General features: G+C 44.9%; 2 protein-coding genes across 2 annotated transcripts in view; both read right to left on the bottom strand.

The window, feature by feature from the left end:
* Window positions 1-7,048, bottom strand: part of SERINC5 (serine incorporator 5) — a 101,487-nt gene extending 94,439 nt beyond the window's left edge. Inside the window, exon 1 of the mRNA XM_080680193.1 lies at window positions 6,821-7,048. Coding sequence (XP_080536319.1) covers window positions 6,821-6,847 — 27 coding nt within the window. The 5' untranslated portion in view covers window positions 6,848-7,048. The remainder of the gene's footprint in view (window positions 1-6,820) is intronic.
* An 11,749-nt stretch (window positions 7,049-18,797) lies between these two features.
* LOC308252757 (complement receptor type 2-like) lies at window positions 18,798-23,344 on the bottom strand (the record flags this gene model as incomplete). The annotated part of the gene is given in 9 exon segments (XM_080677470.1): window positions 18,798-19,249; window positions 19,252-19,528; window positions 19,783-20,900; window positions 20,903-20,994; window positions 20,996-21,123; window positions 21,127-21,449; window positions 21,452-21,805; window positions 21,808-21,950; window positions 23,295-23,344. Coding segments are annotated over 9 exon segments (2,937 nt in total).
* Between the last annotated feature and the right edge of the window lie 366 nt (window positions 23,345-23,710).

Below are 23,710 nucleotides of genomic sequence, written 5' to 3'. Positions count from 1 at the left end.
CATGTACCTTGGTTGCAGGCACGTACCCAGTAGGGAGTGTGCAGGAGGCAGCTGATCGATGTTTCTCTCTCATCGATATTTCTAACTCTCCATCCCTCTCCCTTCCTCTCTGTAAAAAATCAATAAAATATATATTTTTTAAAAAATGCTTCTTGAGGTTGGCCTGGGAAGTAGAGATTTGGGTTGTTATAGAGAAGGAAAGACTTTTCAGGGAAAGCCTTACTCTTGTGTGGTGTGTAATTTTTAATCTTTAAAGAAGTCTCCATGGATTGTGTGTGTGTATGTGCATAGGCATGTGTGTGTGTCTATTTTAAGCTACAGTCGAGAGGTGGACAGTTGCCTTGATGAGGAAAACCCATTCCAGCTAACATTTAACAGTAACGCAGGCCACCCTCAAAGCCGTCTCCTGCATGAGCTTCAGGTACCTCGAACTTGAATGACCCCAGGGTCTGTTAACCAGGGGAATCTGGGAGAACTCTTGGCACATAGCAACTCCGCCCAAACCCCTGCATGAAGAGACTTGACCAAACTTTAAAGCTCGGAGCTGTCAAAAGAAATTTAGTGTTTGTTCTAGTCAACACGTAAGACAGGCCTCCCTTTCTTAAAACATTTATTAAAAGGGGCTTACAACTGTGAATCCCTCCCTGTCCCTTTGACATGTACGAAATGTATTTCCTACAGTGCAGGAGTGTCTTTCTCAAGAACCCAAAAGCCATGCCTTTGAAATGTAATCATCAAGGGGGTAGGATTAATCTCCCAGTCTCTGTGGAAGGAGAGAACCCTAACTAGCCTGCTAGCAGACACAGCTGGCCTAATCATGTGTACACTGACCAAGCCTTTGTAACTTCACACTTCCCTACTACTACTTGGGCCTCCACTTGCTTGTCCTCTGCACTCCCTCATTCTCCCTTTAAAACTCTCAGTCACCTCCATGGAAATCAAAATGGAGCAAGGCTTTTTCCCCTACTGTCAGTGGTTGCGGAATAAAATCTGTTTCAATCCTTAAAGTCTGGCTTTATTTATCTTGGACAATGGGTAGTCCCAGGTGGCATTTGTGGCTTTGTTAATTAACATAACACTAGAGGCCCAGTGCACAAAATTCATGCGGCGGGGGGGGGGTGGGGGAGGAGAGAAGGGCGATCCCTCAGCCAGGCCTGCACCCTCTCCAATCTGCGATCCCTCAGGGGATGTCCGACTGCCAGTTTAGACCCAATCCCAAACCCACAGGGATCGGGCCTAAACTGGCAGTCGGACATCCTTCTCACAATCCGGGACCGCTGGCTCCTAACTGCTTGCCTGCTTGCCTGCCTGATCGCCTCTAACCCCTCTGCCTGCCTGCCTGATCACTCCTAACTGCTCTGCCTGCCTGATCGCCCCTAACCACCTCTGCCTCGCCCTGTCTAAGCCACAGTCTGGCCTCCCTCTGCGGGAGGTGACATGGCAGATCAGGGGAAGGTGCCGCCCCCATTACCCTGCTGCTGCTGCCACTGCCTGCCTGATCCGGGGCCCTTCACAGCTGCTGCGGCTTTGTCCGGAAGGACCTCCAGAAGGTCAGAAGGACCTCCAGAAGGTCGTCTGGAAGACATCCACCCTAATTAGCATATTACCCTTTTATTAGTATAGATTAGAAATGGGCTTTCATTGGGGGAAATCTCAGTGATCAAATAATATGATCCAACTGGAAATACCTTAGCCTGGGCATTTCTATTCTTACTGAACTGGCTATGAGGGCAGACTGAGTCTTCAGCCTGAGAATGGCACCACAGACTCGATCCATCCATGTGGTTCTGCTGATTGGCAGTCTCAGTCAAGTTCTCCCTACTAGAACGTGTCCCATCTGCCTCAGGTGAATAGGCAATTTGTGCAGGGTACCAAGGAGGGCCAAGGGCTGGGACTTCATGAGGTCTCGCGTCAGGCTGCTGCCTGCCAATTACGTCTGCATATGTGGCAGAATGTGGTCTGAGACCTGCTTTCTTTAGAACTTGGAGCAGGTCATGAGAAAGAAGCTAAACTTTATCCATCCATAACTACTGGCAACCACCAATATCTAACAAAACAGCCTAATCACTGTGTAAAACTGAGGTAGGTCCACTATTAGTGACAATGAGCAAGTGATACTCATTATCATTTATGTATACTGTAGTAAGAAAAATCAGGATAGTAGTCAAGTGCTCCATCTCTCAGGTGGACCAGTGTTCAAGGCTTTGCTCCACCACCAAAAATCAGTCAAGTTCATGTCTTTGTCTTGCTGCAAAGGGAGGCCAATTAAAACATTACCCACCCCTTAGGTGTGTTGTGAAGAATGAATGACACAATGTATATAAAAACAGACAGCACACCCGGCATGGCGCGCCCTGCCGCGCAACGGGACCGGGGTCCGGTGCGGAGAGCCCTTCGTCCTGGGAAACGGGGTGGGGCCGGAAAGGGGGCCGCCCCCACGCCCTCCACACAACGCACGTTTGTGGGGAACCTGGCGCTAACGTTCATGGGGAACCTGGTGCTAAACTATTCGTAGACAACCTGCTTCTGGGTCGGGTTTCGTAGGTAGCAGAGCAGCTCCCTCGCTGGGATCTATTGACAGCCCTTGACACAAAGGTTTGTAAAAAAAAAAAAAAATGAAAGGGAAAAAGAAAGAAAAAAAAAAACAGACAAAACACTTCAGGCATGAAACAGACTTAAAACTATTGTTCTTATTACCATTACTGTTTACACTTGCCTAGAGTAAAGCCTGCCAAGCCTTATTCTTGAATTGCCTTGGAAGGTTTATCTAGAATTTCTTAATTACACCTCTCACTTCCCCTCTGACAGTATGGACTGTCATTTTCTGTAGCTAGCTTCCCCGACACTTGCATCCCCCAATTACCCCATAAGTTCCAAGAGAGCAAGCAAGGTCTTTGGTTCAACATCTAGTTCCCTGAGGCCTACCTGGGTGCTGGGTACCCAGAAGGTGTTGAGTGATCTCTCTCCTCTAATGTCTGCTTCCATTAGCATCCATTAACCAAAAGCCTAATCAAAACCTAAGTGTATAGCAAAATCAATGAAAAAATAAATAAGTAAATAAATAAAGCCAGGCTGGCATGGCTCCATGGTTGAGCATCAACTTAGGAACCAGGAAGTCATGGTTTGATTCCTGTCAGGGCACATGCCCAGTTGCGGGCTTGATCCCCAGTGTGAAGCATGCAGGAGGCAGCTGATCAATGATTCTCTCTCATCATTGATGTTTCTATCTCCCTCTTTCTCCCTTCATCTCTGAAATCAATAAAAATGTTTTTAAATAAAATAAGATGACCTGAAGACTATCCAGGTACAGGTGAATAATGGCCACTAACAAACTAAGATTTGGGGAGTTTCTTACGCTGTGCCAAACCTTGTACTAGAGACTGTTATCACATGAGCCTAACAAGTATTATCACACCCATTCTACAGTTGAGGAAAACTGAGGTTAAAAGAGAATAAGTAACAAGTGCAGTCACACCAGCCCTCATTGTCCAGACTTCCCAAATCAAACCCAGACCTAAGTCCAAGCCCAGGCTCTTTTCTGGGTTACACATTGTTCCTGATGGTCTTCAAAGTCCCCAAAATGTCTATCGCCAAATTCAAATTTCTCACAACTTAAATATCTAACTGGTGACTTTTTCAATTTTTTTTGTTTGGGATATTTAGCTTTTTTTTTTTTTTTAAATATATTTTATTTATTTTTTACAGAGAGGAAGGGAGAGGGATAGAGAGTTAGAAACATCGATGAGAGAGAAACATCGATCAGCTGCCTCCTGCACACCTCCCACTGGGGATGTGCCCGCAACCCAGGTACATGCCCTTGACCGGAATCGAACCTGGGACCCTTCAGTCCGCAGGCCGACGCTCTATCCACTGAGCCAAACCGGTTTTGGCGGGATATTTAGCTTTTTTAATGGGCATCTCAAATGTAGCAAAGCCCTGGCCAGTGTGGCTCAGTTGGTTGGAGCATCATCCCATACACTGAAGGGTGGTAGGTTCGATTCCATAAGGGTGCGTTTAGGAGGCAACGGATTGATGTTTCTCTCTCTCTTTCCCTTCCTCTCTAAAAATCAAAACAAACAAATAAATTAATAAAAATGTAGCAGAGCCAAAAAAAAAAACACTGTGGGTTTTCCCTGCCAAATGTCCTCTTGCCTATCAGCCTCCTATTCATCTCAATAAATGACACCATCATCTATCCAATTACTCAGGCCAAAAACCGAATCTCTCATTCCCACACCTGCACTCCCCACCACCTGGGAAGACCACTGAGAGCAGAGATATTCATCTGCCTCACTACCACATCTCCAGCTCCTGGCACATAGCAGGTGCTGCCGTTTTGTAATATAAAAAGACATATATATCTGGTCTTCATCCCCCATAGGGGAGGCCCAGGACTTGTGAATGGTAGCTGAAATGGGGTGGGGTATGGAAGGGTCCAGACCTGTGGAACTAAGCCTTTAACCTGTGGAATACTAACTCCTAACTCCAGATGGTTAGTGTCAGAATTGAACTGAATTGTTGGACATCCAGTTGGTGTCCAGAAAGTTGAGTAATCGGTTGCCTGGGGTAAGTGGGGACCCTATTTATTTATGTATGTATGTAGGTAGGTAGATAGGTAGGTATTCATTCATTCAATCATTTTTATTGATTTTTAGAGAGGGAGGGAGAAAGAGAAAAAACACTGATCAGTTGCCTCCCACATGGGCCCAGAGTGAGAATGGAACCCGCAGCCTAAGTATGTGTCCTGATGGGGAATCAAACCACCAACTTTTAGTGTAAAGGGGGGAAAGGCACTCCAACTAACCCCATACAATTGATGTCAGAAGTGCTGTGAGTAAAAACAGTTCATAGGTGCTCAAACAAACAACTAAGTTTCTGCTGGTCTCTGAGTTTTTTAAATGCAAGCTTATCAGTCACTCCATACGAATAAAGTCATAGTGTCATCACCCCTCAGCCTTGAGACCAACCACAGTGATGTCTCAACAGTCCCAAGAAAGCAGAAGATAACTATTCTGTGATGAATGGCCAGGATTGGGTTCTTTCCAAAGTCCTGACAGGGGGATTTTAGAAAGAAGTCATTAAATTCTACCACAATATCAGATATACCAATAATTCTTTTACGGGACCCACTTGAGCACCGGTGGTAATTTTCAGAGCTCTCACTTAGCTACTTGGAGTGACAGAAAGGCTCACGGGGCTTTCAAAGAACTGGTGAAGATGCTCCAAAATATCTGTAATGTAATTACTATTAATGAAAAGTATTGCATCAAATTGGAAAGTATCTCAAAACAACAAAGATTTGCAAAGCTTTCTTGAGATTCAGAACATTCAGAAAATAGCTTTTTCAGAACCACGTTGGTCTGGGAAGCCCCAGAAAGGTGAGAAGCATCCTCTCTCCTTGCCTAACTCAGGGCAAGCCATTACACCTCACATTTTCTCATCTCTGAAGGCCAGCTTGAATGCATGCCAAGTACAGTATGAAACCTCAAAAACCAAGCCATAACTCCAGTGGCCACTCCAAAGAGGTTGGATTATCTGCAGATTATCTGCCAGTATAGTACAATCAGAAGGTTTCAGAAACCTGTAACAATTTAACCTCTCCATCACTTAGGAGCTGGCCTCCGTTGTCAAAAGCTGAATGTATTAGCCAAAACCGGTTTGGCTCAGTGGATAGAGCATCGGCCTGCGGACTGAAAGGTCCCGGGTTCGATTCCGGTCAGGGGCATGTAACTTGGTTGCAGGCACATCCCCAGTAGGAGGTGTGCAGGAGGCGGCTGATCGGTGTTTCTCTCTCATCGATGTTTCTAACTCTCTATCCCTCTTCCTTCCTCTCTGTAAAAAATCAATAAAAAATATATATATAAAAAAAAAAAAAAAGCTGAATGTATTAGGAAGCAAGAACATCTCTGACCCTGAATGCCCCCAGAGTTAAGATTCTTTTGTGGAAACACACCAAGCTAATAATCAGTATGGGCTGGGAGGAGGAAGATCGACACCGGCAGGGCTTTACCTATTTCGTTTTTTCTAACTGCAGGAATGAGCTAGAAATTAACATTAAAGGGTTAAACCTATTATTCTGCCGTGATGCACCACTCACCGGTAGGAGACGCCTATTCCAAACGGGCATATGTTTTAAGACACCAAGAGTTTAACAAATGAGAGTTACAAAACAGGCTCGGGCAAGTTCAGTTTCAACCCGGGACGGAGAGGCTCTGGCTCTACCCAGGCAGCCGCGGTTGCGCCCCGCCAGGGTTGGGTCGGGAAACGCAGGAGGCAGGGCTTCGCCTTCCCTGCGCCTAGACCTGAGCACTGTAGTTCGGAAACCAGGCTTGGAGACGTTCCCGAAGGTACCGAGCCAATGCTCTATGCTTGCAAAATGCCAAACGCAACCTGCATGGGCCATAGGACCCGAGTTTTGTTCAGAGCATGGGAAAGGAGATGTGTCTTTTCCTGGGTGGGCTACGGAACTCATTTGTGTCCTGGGAGGAGATGACACACGCCAGGAGCAATAGGGATCTTCCACCAAGTCCTGCCCACCTCGCCCCAGCGAAGTCCTTAAGGCCGGTAGGGGAGACCTCGGGCTTCCCCGTGTCCCTTCCCGCCCGCCCGCGCGACACTGGATTTCCCCGACTGCCCAGCGCCACGCTCAGGCCCGAGGCAGTAACCCAGGCGGCGGGGGATCTGCCCCGGGCGACCCAGCATCCGCACCATTTTCCACCTCAGAGCTCGCGTGCACACCCAGGGAAGCCCGCGCGGTGCCCAAGCTCCCGGCCCCATCGCGCGATCCGTCGACCCCCGCGCGGCACCCAGCCCAGCTCACCTGGCCCGCACAGCACTGCGCTGACATCGCGGCGGCCGAGGACCACGGGCGCCCTTGCTTGCTCCCAGCTCCCCTCCGACAGTCCTCGCTCCCGCCGGCCTCGAGTGCCCCTGTCCGCACAAGCGCAAACCTCCACCACAGGTAGTCTTCCCCTAGCTGTGCGCCAGGTACTAGGGCCTGGGTGAAAACAACCCTATCCAAAACCCACCGGCCGCCACAGGCCCCGCCCCGCCCGCCCGCCCCCTCGAGCCCCGCCCTCTACCAGCCCCGCCCCGCTCCCGCCCCTTCCCGGGCGTCAGGCGGCGGAGCAGGCTCGGTCTCGGCGAGCACTTCCGCTGGCGTCAGGCCGCTGGCCGCAGCTGTCACTTCCCGGTGTGGGATTAGGCTCCGAAGTCCGCCAACGGAGGGGCCGGCCGGCTGTGCGCCCCTCGGTTCCCTGGCTCCCGCGAAAATGCTGGTTGCCGACTCCAATAAAGCGTGGAGCCTTTAGTGCAGAGATTCCCGGGTGTCCTGAACTCCATCGACGCTGTGGGGACGCCGGGTGTTGGTCTGCGCTCTGTCTCGCGTCTACCGGGATATCCACGGATCCCTGTCCCTGAAATCCCTTTTCCTTCCTCATCTGCCAACTTTTGGGAAAGCCGTCTCTACCCAAGCTTCCTCGGATCCGGCACTAGGCTGTTCTGCCCTGATTTCCAGGGCACTTTGGGAGATCCAGCGAGAGCCCTTTGCTCACATCACTCGGTATTATCACATCACTCCTCCCTTATCCGCCAGAGAGCGCATCCCCGGCCCAGGGACTCAGTTTGCATCCCTGCGTTCTCTCATCTGACCTTACTAAAAAGGGGGTCCCCAATAATTGCTTGTTGCATTCAGAAAGCAGAGAGGGGTGCCCCTAGTTTTTCTCCCTACCCAAATATTCTCCTCACAGCCACTTATGCAAAGAAGGATTTCTGTTAGGAAGAACTTTGCCCCAAGCCCTTTTGTTACCCAATCCCTTGAGTTCACTGCTTGGGGTGTTCCATTCAAGAACTAGGCATGGTTGTGGCGAGGTAGTTTAATTTACTTGCAGCAAGCAAAGGAGATAAGGAATTCACATCCAAAGCTCTGCTCTGTCTCCCCAAAGGGAGGCTTAGCCATTGCTTAGATACACTATTTGGTTAACTGCATGTTGATTTCTCCTTTGCAGTTAACTTACTAAGTTGGGTCCCCATCTAGCTCATCCTGTTACAGCTGCTTCTGCAAAATACTGTGATATATTTTAACATTTAACAAGTATTCATTAGGAACTGCCAGACCCTTATCCTATCTTAACACTTTTAAATCAGCATTACTGTGCCTACTCATTTTAGAAAAGAGGAAAGTGAAGTCCATACAGGTTAAATAACTTGCTCAAAGCTTCACGGCAAAGCTGAAGGAAGGAGCAAAACTGGGACTGGAATCAGAACCCACCTGTGTGATCTGGCACATGGCCCAAGGCTTGACCCTGAGTGGCTTCCAGACAGAGTCTTTGGCAAGGAAGTGACTGGCTGGGCAGTTTAGGAGGCGGAGACTATGAGGAAAGGCAATTAGCGGAAGAGAAGTAATGGAGTGGGCCCTACTCAGCCATAGAAATGAAGAGAGTTGACTCTAAAAAGAATTTCTAATAATTTAAAAATTTAAAAAAATTAGTAATTTTTTAAAATTAAAAAATTGTAAACAGTATAAACAGTATTAGGCCAGTGTGGCAATTCTGCATGGCGGCCGCCCACGATTCATGAAAAGCCAAACCTCTCACCAGGACTTCAGGGAACTTCATTATTGGCTGCAACTGTCACTTTGGCCCCACCTCTCACTAACTCATTAACTCACCTAGAGTTCCCACCCTGTGGGAAGAGCCAGGCAGCTTCCAGGGAAAGGGAAGATATGAAATCTACATATGTTTGAGCAGGCTGGGACTCTGAGGCCTCTTAGCCTTTGACAGAAACTGGGGTTCACGAAATCGGAAAACCCAGGGAACACAGAGCTGGAGACAGAACTGGTGGTAGGATTCAGGCCTCCTGCCCTTGAATCCCATGCTCTTTTGACCAAATCGATGCCAACATAGGAAAATTCCGTGACTATATCGATGTCAGCCTTGCAGAGAAAGAGAACACAAGTCTTTTTTTTTTAATATATTTTATTGATTTTTTTTTACAGAGAGGGAGATGGATAGAGAGTTAGAAACATCGATGAGAGAGAAACATCGATCAGCTGCCTCCTGCACACCCCCTACTGGGTATGTGCCCCCAACCAAGGTACATGCCCTTGACCGGAATCGAACCCGGGACCCTTGAGTCCGCAAGCCCACACTCTATCCACTGAGCCTAACCGGTTAGGGCGAGAACACAAGTCTTAATAAAATAACCTGGGGATTTGTAGACTGTGCCCCAAGGTACAAAAAAACTAGTAATGGAAGCCTGAGCTTTCAGAGCCAGGTACTTGCAATTTTCAACTGTACCAAGAACTGGCTGGGTGACCTCTGAGCCTCGGTTTTATCATCTGCAAAAGGGAGCTGATAAGACATCCTCCAAGGATTAGATAAACTCAGCCCTACAAACAAAGCAGTACAATGCCTTGTCTTCCTAAGCATGACTAAATTAGTAGGCCTGGCTGCTATTGATAAGCAAGTTTAAAAGATGTTAAATAATCTATGCAGGTTGCTTCCCCTCTTCCTGCTGGAAGATCTCAGAGGAATGTGGCCTTGTCTGGAGGTGCAGCCACCTTCCTGGCTCTGGGGGCTGTGCCGTTACTATTTAAGGTCTTGTTGGTAGCATCCTTTGCATCTGTGGTAGGTTAATAAGAATAGAGGTAATGTCAACAGACATAAAACAGCGGCACCTTAACTTAAGTACTCTGCAGACTTAAGTAAGCTGTTTGCTGTACATGGTGTTCCTAACAGGTAGGTAGTTTTGCAGTCCATCTCTTTTGAAGTGGCTGTTTCAGGAACAAGCAGTAATAGACCTGTTTTAATAAGACTGTAGCTCTTGGCGGTCCATGTGAAATAGTTTCCCCTCAAAAGTTTTCTTAAATTAACTGAATTAGTTCTTTTTATACAATATAATGATATATGTATATATAACATTATAAATAACCATCTTATAATTTGGTATTTTCCCTCCTGAATTTGAAGATTTTTTTTCCCCTTCTTAGGAAGGAGAGTTCAATGTTGACTTTAAAAACACCACACCCCGAACTAAAAACAACAGTGGCATATATATGTTATTACAGAAAAAAGCATAACCATAGACACCCACTTTTTTTTTTACCTTTAATGAATTTAGAAAACTCCTGGTTCATAGGTCAATGCTCAACCACTGAGCTAGGCTTCATTACAAACTTAATTTCCAGTTCAAGATTGGCTTAAAAACAAATAAAATTAATTCTTCTTCCTCCCTAAAACCTCAACTTAAAAAAAAAAAAAGCCTAGTGATGTGTTCTATTGGGTTTTAAATATAGAGGAGGAAATTTCTCTAATATTCACTTGTAAAGTCTCTAGAGACCTCAATCTAGTAGTGGAAGTTTAATTAATTTCAATTACAAGTTAACAATAAAGTATTCATTTACAAACAAATAGCTATAAATTTGGGGCCCCAAGCAAAAAATAATCAGAGCCCCATAGTGCCCCCACCCCACTCCTGCTGGTAACTGAATTCTCCTTTATTTATATTAAATTAATATATACACAATGTTTTTTAAATATCAAAAACCTTTAAAATACAAAATGAAAAATAGCATCTTCCTTCTGCACAACCTACCTTACAGTCCCCTCCTCAAAAGCAACCATTATCAATTATTTTTGCAGCTTCCCTTTCACATTTTCAAATAATATTCTTTCACTGAATATTATTATTTCCTGATCTGTTGATTATATTCTGTATTATCTTTTTTTTTTTTTTTTTTTTTTTTTTTAGTGATTTGAGAGAGGGGGGGAGGAAGGGAGAGAAAGAGAGAAACATTGATTTGTTGTTCCACCTATTTATGCATTCACTAGAGGCCCGGTGCATGAAAATTTGTGCACTTGGTGGGGGTGGGGGGTCCCTCAGCCTGGCCTTCACCCTCTCGCAATCCAGGAGCCCTCAGGGGATGTCCGACCAACGGCTTAGGCCCACTCCTGGCCTCCCTCTGCCAGAGGGGACTGGGTGGGTTGATCAGGGGATGGCACCAGCTGCTTGCCATCGCCCCCCCATCACCCCTCCACCACTGATCGCTGCTGCCCCATGATGACCATCCCCTCCCTCTGCCTGGCGTTGCCTGCTCTCCAGCCCCGCCCCCTGCCAGCCACGCCCCCCACCAGTCCCACCCCCCACCGACTGATCATTCCACAGTTTGGTCCATTTGCATATTACGTTTTTATTATATAGGACTGGTTGCTTCTTGTATGTGCCCTGACTAGGGCTCAAACCCACAACCTTGGCATATTGGGACAACACTCCAATCAACTGAGCTACCCAGCCAGGGCCTATTGTGTATCATCTTTTATGTTGTGTTATGTTAAGCTGGAAGCTTAACCACTGAGCTCTCCCATCTGCCCTCTTGCCAATGTATATCACAGTTTTCATAAAGGTAATAGTCAACATTTATGTAATTATTGCTAATAAAAATTATTATATAATGAGATCATCTCTTTCTTAACACTTTCTTATTTTTCAGTCCTATCCCCTTTTCCTGGAGAGTCAGTATATTCTAGTGCAGGGGTCCTCAAACTTTTTAAACAGGGGGCCAGTTCACTGTCCCTCAGACCGTTGGAGGGCCGGACTATAGTTTAAAAAAAAACTATGAACAAATTCCTATGCGCACTGCGGGCCCAGGACGAGTGGGCTGCTAAAGCAGGACAGGCAGCGGCACCCGGCGGGCCGGATAAATGTCCTCGGCGGGCCGCATGTGGCCCATGGGTCGTAGTTTGAGGACGCCTGTTCTAGTGGTTAGGGGTAGGGATTGAGCCAGACCCTCGATCAGATCTTTGCTTTGCCACTTACGCAATCTGTGATTTTGAGGCTGTGACTTCATCTCTCTGCATTTTAGTCTCATCTTCTATAAAATGAGAAGGTTTAATAAGTTATATACATATGAAAGCACTTAGGACAGCACCTAACATGTATTAACTATTTGCATGGTTAGCTGTGTACCCAATCTTGATTTTTCTCCATTTGTCTATCTGCCTGTCATAATTCTTTTTCTCAGGTACTCAACCTTGTCAGAGAATCGATCAATTCCATTTTCCCAAGAGCCCTCTTTGTCTCGCAAATGGCTGGATCGCGCCAGGCTGCTGCTGCACCACTGCCACCCTGGCCACCCCCTTGCCACTCTCTGTTGGATGTCTGGCTTTCTGTGGCCCTCTTTCTCTCTTTACTCCCTAGTTTTGGTGAGCACATCAGCAGCTTCCAGACTCCAGAGCGCCTGCTTTGAACCCTTATCTTCCCTTGAAATGCCCAAGTTAAGATAAAAAATATTCATCTTCCTTTTTAACACTAATCCTTCCATTGTGCCTCATCCTATGTCTAATTCCATGACCTGTCACCTTGATTTTCTGTCTCCCAATCATTTTAAAGGGGAGGGGAAATTTTTTCCTCTTTTCCCTCTTAGTTCTTCTGGCTGGTCTAATAATCAAATTGACATGAGACAGGTTACAGAACTTACTATGTACAGACAGGGGTTCCATAAGAATATGGGACCCAAAGACAAATAGGGCAGTTAAGACTTATATGCCATCTTGAGCTACGAAGAAAGGGGGGTAGTGGTTTGGACTTCAAAGGGGAAGTAGGCAATTCACAGATACATGAGAAGGAGCAAACATTTGGCAAATTCTTGCTGGGCCACTCAGAGGGCTGTCTAACAAAACAACTTCTTTGCCTGGTTCCTCCCTATCTGCCACACTTAGTTTATTTTGTGCTAAGGAGCAGTTCTTTCTATCTTAATTCCTTTAAACAGGTAATCGGGGAACTAAAAGGTTCTTCATGAGTCTCTTGTTTCTTAAAAATAACAAGCTTAAAACAAGATCCCAAAAAGGCATACTTTGGGGTGGCAAACTTGGCTCCCCCTCACTTTCTATTGAATCATTCTCAAGCTACAAAAACAGGTCAAATTTCTATTAATTTAAACAGCAAATGATGACCTCTCTTTTGTTGCCAGACAGGGACCTGTCAGGAGAAGGTCTGCCTCAGGCTGGCCTGTAGTGTGTGGGTTTTTGACTTTGTGTAGGGAAGATTTCACAATAGGAGTCCAGGTGGGTTTGAGAATATGTTTATTATAGCAGGGGACAGTGAAACAAATGAAGAAATTAGGGTAGAAGAAACAGCAGGGAGAGCCCAGGCTGTGCTCTGCTTTGGCCCTCTAGAAATCTTATAGGAAAGGAGTGAGCCGAGGTGGGGCTGCTTTAGCTCACTGGGAAGTCAGAGAAAGAAAGGGACTTGGAGACTGGATCAGGGGGTGAGCCCAGGCAGCTGCCCACTGCTCCCCTGGTTGCAGGTCTTGTGGTGTTGCAGAAGACCAAAGAAAAACCTAGCGACGCTTTAAAGAAAAGGGGGGACACTGTTTAATACACAGGCGGACTCAGGGAATAACTTTCCAAATCTGAGTGAAGAAACATGCAGGGGGTTTCTCTTTATATCTCCCTGTGGTCTTTGTCCTGAAAATATGGATTATGCTTCCTGTCCTTTTCAAGGGCCTTGCAAGAAGGCCTCCAGGTGTTGGTACTCAACCTTGTCAGAGAATCTATCAATTCCATTTTCCATTTTATTGATGGTTTGGCCTGACACCAGTGTTAATAACCCTCCCTCTGGGGCAGTGCACTGTTCACAGTTTTATGGCCTCTGTAACAGGTTCTGCAAGACCAGTATCTGGGAAGGAGGTAGTGACTTAATTATAGGCTATCAAGAATGTACACTGAGCTTGGTGGCATGGATTCCAATTGCTAGGCCCCCAAATATCAGGATTACATTGGAATTAGCCCTTTTTAGCCTTCTCAGTGGGGACCCTTAGAAATAAAAAGTTTGCTCAGCCTGTGTGGCTCAGTAGTTGAGCCTTGATCTGTGAACCAGGAGGTCATGGTTCGATTCCCCGTCAGGGCACATGCCTGGGTTGCAGGCTCCATCCCCAGTGTGGGGTGTGCAGGAGACAGCCGAACAGTGATTCTCTCTCATCATTAATGTTTCTCTTTCTCTCTCTCCCTCCCTCTCCCTTTCTCTCTGAAATCAATAAAAATGCATTTAAAAAAAGAAATAAAAGTTCATGCCCTGGAAGGCGCATGGGAGTGCTCTAGAACAAACCCACATTGAGTCTTTGTCCTGGGGACTTTTTAATCCCTTTTTTCTGCAGGCGAAAATCTTAGGGGAGGGTTTCATAGACTATTCAAAGGATGGGCATGCTTTCCGGGTGCATTTGTAATATGCTGATGCATCAAAATGAGTGTGTAGGGGAGGTTTGGATTATTCTTTGGTCTGGTTTACTTTTACCTTAGGTGTGTCTGGTTTTAATGGGGTTTTGTTATTTGTCCCCCAACTTCATCTGTCCTTGGATTTAGCTGGCACACATGGCATTAATTGGGTCTTTGTTCTCTCTCTCCCGGGCAGGGTGATTTAAGCAGGTATTTTCTGATTAGGGAGGAGGATTTAAACCATTTTCTCCCAAGTGTCCTTGGTTGGGGAAGATAAGGTCTTGTGATTCACAAGCTGGCTGTAAGCTGCCCACACTGTTTGGCCTTAATTTTCTCGTCTGTTTCCCCATTCCACTTGCCCAGGAATTTTTCTAGCTTCTTACTATCCTGTCACACTTTGACTCAGCTATCTCCCTTTCCCTTTCTTTCTCTAAAGCTTCTGAGATAAAGGTTGGTATTTCTCTCTCCGGAATCCCCTCTGGCTGCCTTCTTCTGCACCGCCTCCTTCTCTCTTGCTTTGGACTGAAGGAATAACTCCTTGAAATAGTTTTCTTTTTATCTCTTTACCCAAAGGCAGAAAGAAAATTGAATGTAACTCCACTAATTCCTCTCAGCTATTGAGAGGAATTTTTTTTCGTGTACTTTTATTTTTCCTAATTCACGTAATGGCTGCAAATAACCTAATATTGTGTTACCTGGTTAAGATTTTTAGGGAAGATTTTTTTTAGGAAACTGGAGAAATCTGTTGTTTGTAATGATCACCTTTCTTTCTTTCTTTCTTTCTTTCTCTCTCTCTCTCTCTCTCTCTCTCTCTCTCTCTCTCTCTCTCTCTCTCAGGATATTTATTAAAGCTGGGGACAGTGAAACAAGGAAGGGCCTAGGATAGAGGAACAGGAGAAGGACTAGGTGGGAAAATGAACCCAGCTGGGCCACTTTGACTCACTAAGAAGTCAGAGAAAAGGGAGCCTTGGGGACAGGCTCAGGGGGTTAGCCCGGGAGGAGCTGCCATTGCCCATTGCTCCCTGGTTGCAAGCCTCATGGGGTCCCTTAAAGGTTAGGAGATGCACGCCTGTGGTGGACGAACAGGGGGAAGGGAAAAGGATGGGCATGCTCCCAGGAGGGAGAGTGCACCACCAGTAATTTTGAAAGTACAAAAGGCTAATGATTCTTCAGGACTCATATGGTGGTTTAAGAGTTTTGCCTCAGTATTTTAAAGACTCTCCCTTTAATCCATTTCACAATACCTTATTGCTTGTCAAGTGTTTTAAGTATAGATAATACTGAAGGGGCCAAAGTTTTGCCACTCTGAAGCTGCCTTCTTGGGATATTGATTTTAAGCTGTTTATTAAGAAACTGAGAAGGCTAAAAAGGGCTAATTCCAATGTAATTGGATATTTGGGGGGCTAGCAATTGGAATCCATGCCAGCAAGTTCAGTGTACATTCTTGATAGCCTATAATTAAGTCACTACCTCCTTCCCAGATACTGGTCTTGCAGAGCCTGTTACAGAGGCCATAAAACTGTGAACAGTGAACTGCCCCAGAGAGAGGGTTATTAACACTGGCACCAGGCCAAACCACCAGATATGGCCTGGAGACCCACAACACCTGGGGGCCTGCTTACAAGGCCTGTGAAAAGGACCCGAAGCATAATCCGTATTTTCGGGACAAAGACCACAGGGAGATATACAGAGAAGCCCCCTGCATGTTTCTTCACTCAGATTTGGAAAGCTATTCCGAGTCCGCCGGCGTAAATAAAAAGTGTCCCTCCTTTTCTTTTAAAGCGTTGCTTGGTTTTCTTTGGTCTTCTGCAACAAGACAAGACTCAGAAAGAACCTGTGACCTTCCCCCCTTTTCTGCAAGAGATTCAGACAGAAAACTGCTTCAGGAAGATCTTAGGACAGGGCCTTAGCCTAATGTGGTTAAGGCTGGTAAATAAGAGGGCTTCAGGCCGGTAGGTAGGTGCCTGTTAGCTACATACTCCCTGTGTCCCACTGTTTCTGAGATGTCTAGCCAGGATTTCCCTGCCTTGTGTGTTCCACTCTTCCTCAACAACCTCTCAATCACCCATTCTCACTTCTGAAATCTAACACCCTGCTCCCCGCCTTTCTCCTTTGTTCAAAAATGTCTTATGTACCCAAGGTTACCTCACTGACTTTGGATTTTTCATGGAATTATCAAGCTTATGTGAATTCCACATGGGCAGTATTAAACTTTTATTTTCTCCTGTTAATCTGTCTTTGTTAATTTGGTTATTAGTCCAGCCTAGAAGAATTTAGAAGGTAGGAAGAAAAGTATTAATATTTTTTTTAGCCCCCACAATGTAAATGAAAATACTCCTTTATAACACCCCAGGGGACCCAAATTCCAAATTAATGAAGAGGCTAGAGGGTTGTTCAACATGTTTTTCTTCATCAGTCAACTCTTTAGGATCAAATTAATTTTTTTAAATCCTCTTAAATTAGGGGCCTAGTCTTATTAGCAATGGATATATACTCCATGAGAATATATAAAATTGATATTGATATATATTTTCCCCCTCCACTCCTATCCTGGTTGTGTTATGTACACTCAGATTTTGAGTTAACCTTTCTGTTAAGAAAACTCAGTGGAAAGGTTTTAGAAAGGTTTTGCCTCTCTAATTAAATTAAAATATACAATACTTTAAAACAATCTGTTAACGATTTTTAGAGAGAGAGAAAAGGAAAGAGAAACATCCATGAGAGAGGAACATCATCAATCTGCTGCCTCCTGCACGCCCCCTATTGGGGATCAATCTGGCAACCTGGGTATGTACCCTGATGGGGAATCAACCAGCATCCGCTTGGTTCCTGGGTCAAAGCTCAACTGCTGAGCCACACTGGCTGGGCTGCAACAGTCTCTGAGGAGATTTTTGAAAGTCTCCATTTTCTGCCCTAGCTGGTTTGGCTCAGTGGATAGAGCGTCGGCCTGTGGACTGAAAGGCCTGCGGACTGAAAGGTCCCGGGTTCGATTCCGGTCAAGGGCATGTGCCTTGGTTGCGGGCACATCCCCAGTGGGGGTTGTGCAGGAGGCAGCTGATCGATGTTTCTCTCTCATCGATGTTTCTAACTCTCTCTCCCTCTCCCTTCCTCTCTGTAAAAAAATCAATAAAATATATTTTTTTTTTAAAAAAAGAAAGTCTCAATTTTCTTCTCTTAGAAATAAATATTTGGGTAACTCAGGCAAATAATCATTACAGTCACTATTCACTTTATTATTTGAAAACAGCTCATTTCAGTTCTTCTGTATACCAAGGAAAATATTCTGACTTCGATTTTAAAATTCAATCCAAAAAACATTTCATATCCTGATTTCAAGTAAATATATTCAGAAAGGCTTGAGGTTGAGGAAGAAAAAAATGGTTAATCCATTGTAATTAATTTCCTGAGGGGAAATAGCAAGAGGTGAGCCCATTTCTTCAAATAAGAACACCTTGCGTTGTCTTATATTTTTAATGTGTATGCAAAGAAACTTCTTCTGTAGGTTCCTTTTAAATTCATTTTATATGATGCATCCTTCGAACTGCGCTCTCTGTAAAGGTGATTGGTTTTAAAAGAACCACAGCCAGTTAACTGCCTGTGAAACCACATGGGGTTCATGAAAATCACTAAGAAGCTTTCACAGAGGGTTTCACTTGAAAGATGTTTACATTGTTCTCTGAAGGACTGAAAAGCAGAAGGGCTTCCTGAGGTTTTATAGGAAGACAATCCAGCTTATTTATTCATAAAGGATTTTGGTTACAAAAGAACATTTTAGATTCAACAGTAGAATTTTATTTTATTATTTTTATTTTTGTAATGTACATATTATTAAATGATATTTTATAAGCAACTAGAGCTTCTGACAAAACTGTCAATGAAACACCTAATGTGTACATTGTACACCAAAACGTTACAATTAAAACTTGACTCACATAACTTTAAAAAATTGTGCAAATTAGAATTACTGAGTGATTGAGGAAAGGCAACAAATACATCAATAAACTTTGCCAAAAAACCAATAACCCAAGGCAATATATTGTGAGAAAAACTCAAGCCAAGTGAAAAAAGAAGTGAAATATTTAATCATATCTGAGAAGGAATCTATTAAGTAAAATTGGACTTCCCAAAAAAGTTATGCCATTCATAACCACAGGTAATGCTTCATACTTTGCTTAAATAATTAAAACCACACTATAACCAAAAGAATATGGTAACTGTAAGTATGCTGATTACAAACAAGGAAGAGTCTACATATAAAAATAGTTCATTTCAGTGTCTTCCTCAAAAAGGTGACTCATCAGAGCTATGTAATTGCTTACAGCCATAGCCTGGCTCCAGGCACGTCACAGGTAAGGCTTCAGAAAGCCCTTGAAGAGCATGTGGCAGTGAAACTGGGCTCCCACCTTCATCATCAAGCAAACTTTCTTTGTTCTGCTTGAGAATAACTGCAAATAGGACGTTACAGCTTATGAAATCATTTCAGTGATGTTGACCCCATACAAATAGGCTTGCTGATATTCAGATGGTTTCTTTCCAACCCATGTTCAGCTGGATTCCAAGCAAGAAGGCACACCGTTTATTTCCTGGTTAGCTTGCTAGGTTGTATGGCTCAATAGAATATACTTCTCGTGTTTCTAAATGAAGATCCCCTTCTGTAGGGCTTTTATTTGTATAATAATTGCATTCTCTGTGTTTTGATATCATGTATAAGGTGACAGCAATCAAGAAGAGAAGAAATAGACAACCTGCAGAAAGACCACCAACAAGAGGAGTGAGTGAGCTTTGTGATTTGCAAACAGCCAGGCGAGGGTTCCATCCGTGATCCTCCAGGCACTGGCTCTGGCGACTGCCTTCCAGGGTATATCCGTCTTCACACTCCAAAGTAACAACCGCTCCATGCTGATACTTTTTCCCAGACTCCAGCCCCTTCTGGATTACATTCATATACTCTGGGGAGCTACAATTGACCTCTTTACAGGAAGAGGCAGGTTGGCTGCAGGTGCCCTCAAGTGTGCAAATAAGGAGTGCATCTCCCACAGGTAGCCTTCGTCACAGCTGCTCATGATTGACATTTCAGGAGAAAATCGAGCTATCTTGCCACCAGTATGATTCCCACTGGGGATCTTAAATGGAGGTTGACATCCTACGACGGCCTTTTTGATATAAGTTGGTATACCTGGCACCCATTTGTTATCGGGATGGCACCTAATCAAGTCACTGCCATTCATGACGAAACCAGGGTTGTAGGCAACTATTACAATGTCATTGTGGGGATAAAACGAATGAGTTTTATTAAGCTTGTATCCATGTTTGACTTTTGGGTTAGGGCAGTGGTCCGCAAACCGCAGCTCGCGAGCCACATGCGGCTCTTTTGGCCCCTTGAGTGTGGCTCTTCCACAAAATACCACGTGTGGGCACGCACATACAGTACAATTAAAGGAGTACCCTAATTTAGTTAATAACAATGTACCTACCTATATAGTTTAAGTTTAAAAAATTTGGCTCTCAAAAGAAATTTCAACATTTGTACTGTTGATATTTGGCTCTGCTGACTAATGAGTTTGCCGACCACTGGGTTAGGGCAATGGGCCATAGGAGGAGGTTTTAAGCACTGTGGGGAAGGTCTACTCCAAGATCCATGCCCTTTAGAATCACTTATGCATCGTATGATTCTCTCTCCCAGAGGAGAGAATCCTTGGTCACATTCATAAGAGATTTCAATTCTATATGGAAAGTGTTCTGCCATCACACCTGTGTGCCTCCTGTTGTTAATCACTGGTGGAGGTGGACAGTGAATAGCTTTACAGAGTGGAATTCTTTGGAACCAAACCCCATACTCAGCATCTTCACACTTCCGGTAAGTATGCCCAATCAGCTGGTACCTATCTTGACAGGATGTATTAGCTAGAACCACATGCGAATCAACTGGAAGCTCTTGAATATCTTCTCTCACAGGCTGACACGGTGCTTCTTTTTCATAAATGGGTATTTCAGGATCCCAGGTGTTATTGGCTTTGCAACGAATCTCACAGCTGCCCTTCAAAGTAAATCCATCATCACACTTGAATGTCACACTGTTTGTGTAGAAATATGGGGCTTCCTTGCCCGATATCCAGTATCCATTTGCAGCGTGGGCGAGTGAGCACTGAACAGCAGGGAGGGAAAGTTTACAGAGAGGAGCAGGGCCACTCCAGATGCCCCTCTCCTGACCATTGCTTGTACAACGGATGGTGCTCTCCCCAATGAGGCTGAATTTTACTCCTTTCTCTGGCTCAGGGTTACATGAATAAGTGACTGTGGTTCCATACAGAAAGTCTTCTGAGGAACTCCCTGTGTGTGTCCCATTGTGGATAACAGGGGGCGGTGGGAAAGTGATTTCTTTACAAAGACGAATCTCCATAAACCAAGGAATGGTGCCTTGACACAGATGATAAACACTCTCACCTAACCAGTACCCTTCATCGCAAGAAGAGTTAACATCTGGTCTAATCAATTGATCCTGGGGTTTTTTAAAGCGATGCTTTCCTAGAGGCTCACACTCTGCCACTTCGCATTTGGGAACAGTGGGTGTCCACACCCCGTCAGAGCTACAATGTATGAACTCTTCGCCAACCAGCACATAGCCAGGGTCACAGCTGTACTTTATGGATGTTGCAGGCTCAAAGCGTATCCCATGTCTATCTTCCTTTTCCCATTGAGGATTTTAGGAGGGGCTTGGCACTCTTTTTCACAGTCTGGTGCAGATGGCTCCCATGTGCTTTGGGCACTACACCTTATTCTCTTTCAAGGTGAAGTCAAACAAGCAATCAAATATCACAGTGTGATTATATGAATATTGATCTTTCTGCCCAGACAATATCTGGTCTCTTAGGATCTGGGGAGGTGGACAGTGAATTCCAGGAATATTAAGTTCTCAGTGTGGGGCAGGGCCATGCCAGGTCCCAGTCTGCTGACTATCAGTGGTACAATGGATAGTGTTCTCTCCAATCAGGATGAAGTCCACTCCTTTCTCTGGGCCTGGGTCACAAGTGTAAGTGACTGTGCTTCCATATAGAACGTTCACTGAAAGGTTGCCTGTATGTCTTCTATTGAGAATAGGAGGAGGTGGTGGACAAAGGATTTTTTCACATACTGGCATCTTGGTCCATAAAGCTCTCTGTCCAGCAATTACACACTGACTAGAAGGTCGGCCTCGTAATCGATACCCTTCATTACAGGAAAGCGTCACAGTTACACCAACCGGATGACTTGGAGCCCCTTTATCTTCCCATTGAGCAATGGCCCTGGACCTTCACTCTGCGCCTCTTCACATTGTGGAATGACAGCACTCCAGTCTCCTGAAGACAAACAACGAATGGTCTTTTCTCCAACAAGCAAGTAGCCAGGCTCACAGCTGCAAGTCACAGACAGTCCAGGGACAAAGAAGCCAACGTTCTTTCCTGTGTGACATCTGCTGGGGACCATGGGAAGTGGTGGACATTCCAGGGGGAAATCACTCTCACAGGCTGGTAGTGGTGTCAGCCCCCATGTTTTATTTGCTTGGCACCAAACAGTCTTGTTTCCTTTTCTGGTGAAGTTGGCATTACAGGTAAATGCACAGAATCACCATGTCTGTATGGTGGTCTAGATATTTTATCTTTGTGTTCCCCTGGTACTATGGGCTCAGAGCAAATAGATCTTTTATTGAAATATTCACATGTCGGAGCAGTTTTATCCCAGATTCCTTTCACTTGGTCTTTACTTACACAAAAAAAGATTCTTTTTTCCAGTGATACGGAAGTTGTAGAAACAACTGTACCTCACCAAAGTGTTAAGAGGTATGGGGCCAGAAATATAACTCTTCCGACCATTTTTTTCTCTCTGTCTTTCCGACCATTTTTGATAGGAGGAGGAGGGTCACAGAAAATCCGAGAGCCAAGAAAACCCAGAGCAGGCCCCGGCGCCCATGCCCTGGCGGTGGGACGCATCAGAGACCCACGAGCCTCCAGCAGCTCCGGGAGGGCAGGGCTGGAACAGAAGGCAGCTCAACTGTAGAATTTTAAATCCCTGAGAACTAAGACAACGTTCAATGACCATTTTATTTTTGTTTCCCTCCTAAATGCAAAAGGAAGAAGAATACACCCAATGAAGAAAGTTAATGACTGAAACCCAAATGAGAAGTTTAGAAATAGCTACTTAAAAAAAAGTATGCATTTATTGACTTGACCTCAATTAATCAATAATTTTGTATATTTTCTTATGTGCTTTTTCCCATGTTGATTCCACAGGCTGAAAGCAAGACAAACCACTCCTATTTCATTGCTTTATTTAAAAGCAGTGACCTTGCCCTAACCGGTTTGGCTCAGTGGATAGAGCGTCGGCCTGTGGACTGGAGGGTCCCGGGTTCGATTCCGGTCAAGGGCATGTACCTTGGTTGCGGGCACATCCCCGGTGGGAGGTGTGCAGGAGGCAGCTGATCGATGTTTCTCTCCCATCGATGTTTCTGGCTCTCTGTCCCTCTTCCTTCCTCTCTGTAACAAATCAATAAAATATATTAAAAAAAAAAAAAAAAAAAAAAAAGCAGTGACCTTTGCCTAGCTGGTGTTGCTCATTGGTTGAGTGTCCACCTATGAACCAGGAGGTCACAGTTCGATTCCTGGTCAGGGCACATGCTGGAGTTGAAGGGGCATGCAGGAGGCGGCTGATCAATGATTCTCTCTCATCATTGATGTTTCTATCTCTCTCTCCTTTTCCCTTCCTCAGAAATCAACAAAAAAATATATTTTTAAAAAATATGATTCATGTATGATTTTGGTTTAATATGTAGCCCCAGCACTCTATTTGGTTTCTCCACAGGATGCTCTATAAGCCTTGGTTGTTTCCTTACTAGTCATTAACCCTTGAGGCAGCCAGAAACATGGCCATGCCTTGACTAACGTTCACAAGGTATGTGTTTCTATTAAGCGAAAGGTCACATCATGGCCTGCATTGTGTTTCAGCTCTTGAGCCCTAAAATGCAATGACCCCTGGCCTCATCCCCATGAAACCAGACTGAGGGACACTGAAGCTACCCCAGGACCTAAAATTATGATGTACTGCCCTTACCTCACTCTTGACCAATCAGCAAGACCCACAACCCCAAACCCCTTACTCATGATGACTCTTGATTTTGCTCTATAAAATCTCTTGTCTGTAAACCATCAAAGAGTCCCAGCATTTTATCATTAGCTTCCCCTTCTCCTGGGTGGCACCATTCATAATAAAATAGCCAGTCTTTCTACTCTGCAATTCTCAGTGTTTAGCGTTTGGCTCTGCCAGTGCCAGGTAGATGAACTCTTTCTGTTTGATAACACAGAAATTCCAAAATAGCAGTAAATTCACCACCACCCACCATCCTACCCTACCTCCTATGAATAGAATACTTTGGAACAGTATCCCCCCGACTCCTACACCCCAAAATAAAGTCAGACTGGCATCAGACATCATATTTGCAACACTGGATGTTAGTAAGCAATGAAGCA

The sequence above is a fragment of the Plecotus auritus genome, assembly GCF_963455305.1.
Source record: "Plecotus auritus genome assembly, chromosome: 7".
In the NCBI taxonomy this organism is placed as follows: Eukaryota; Metazoa; Chordata; class Mammalia; order Chiroptera; family Vespertilionidae; genus Plecotus; species Plecotus auritus.
This window is presented reverse-complemented; position numbering and strand designations above follow the sequence as displayed.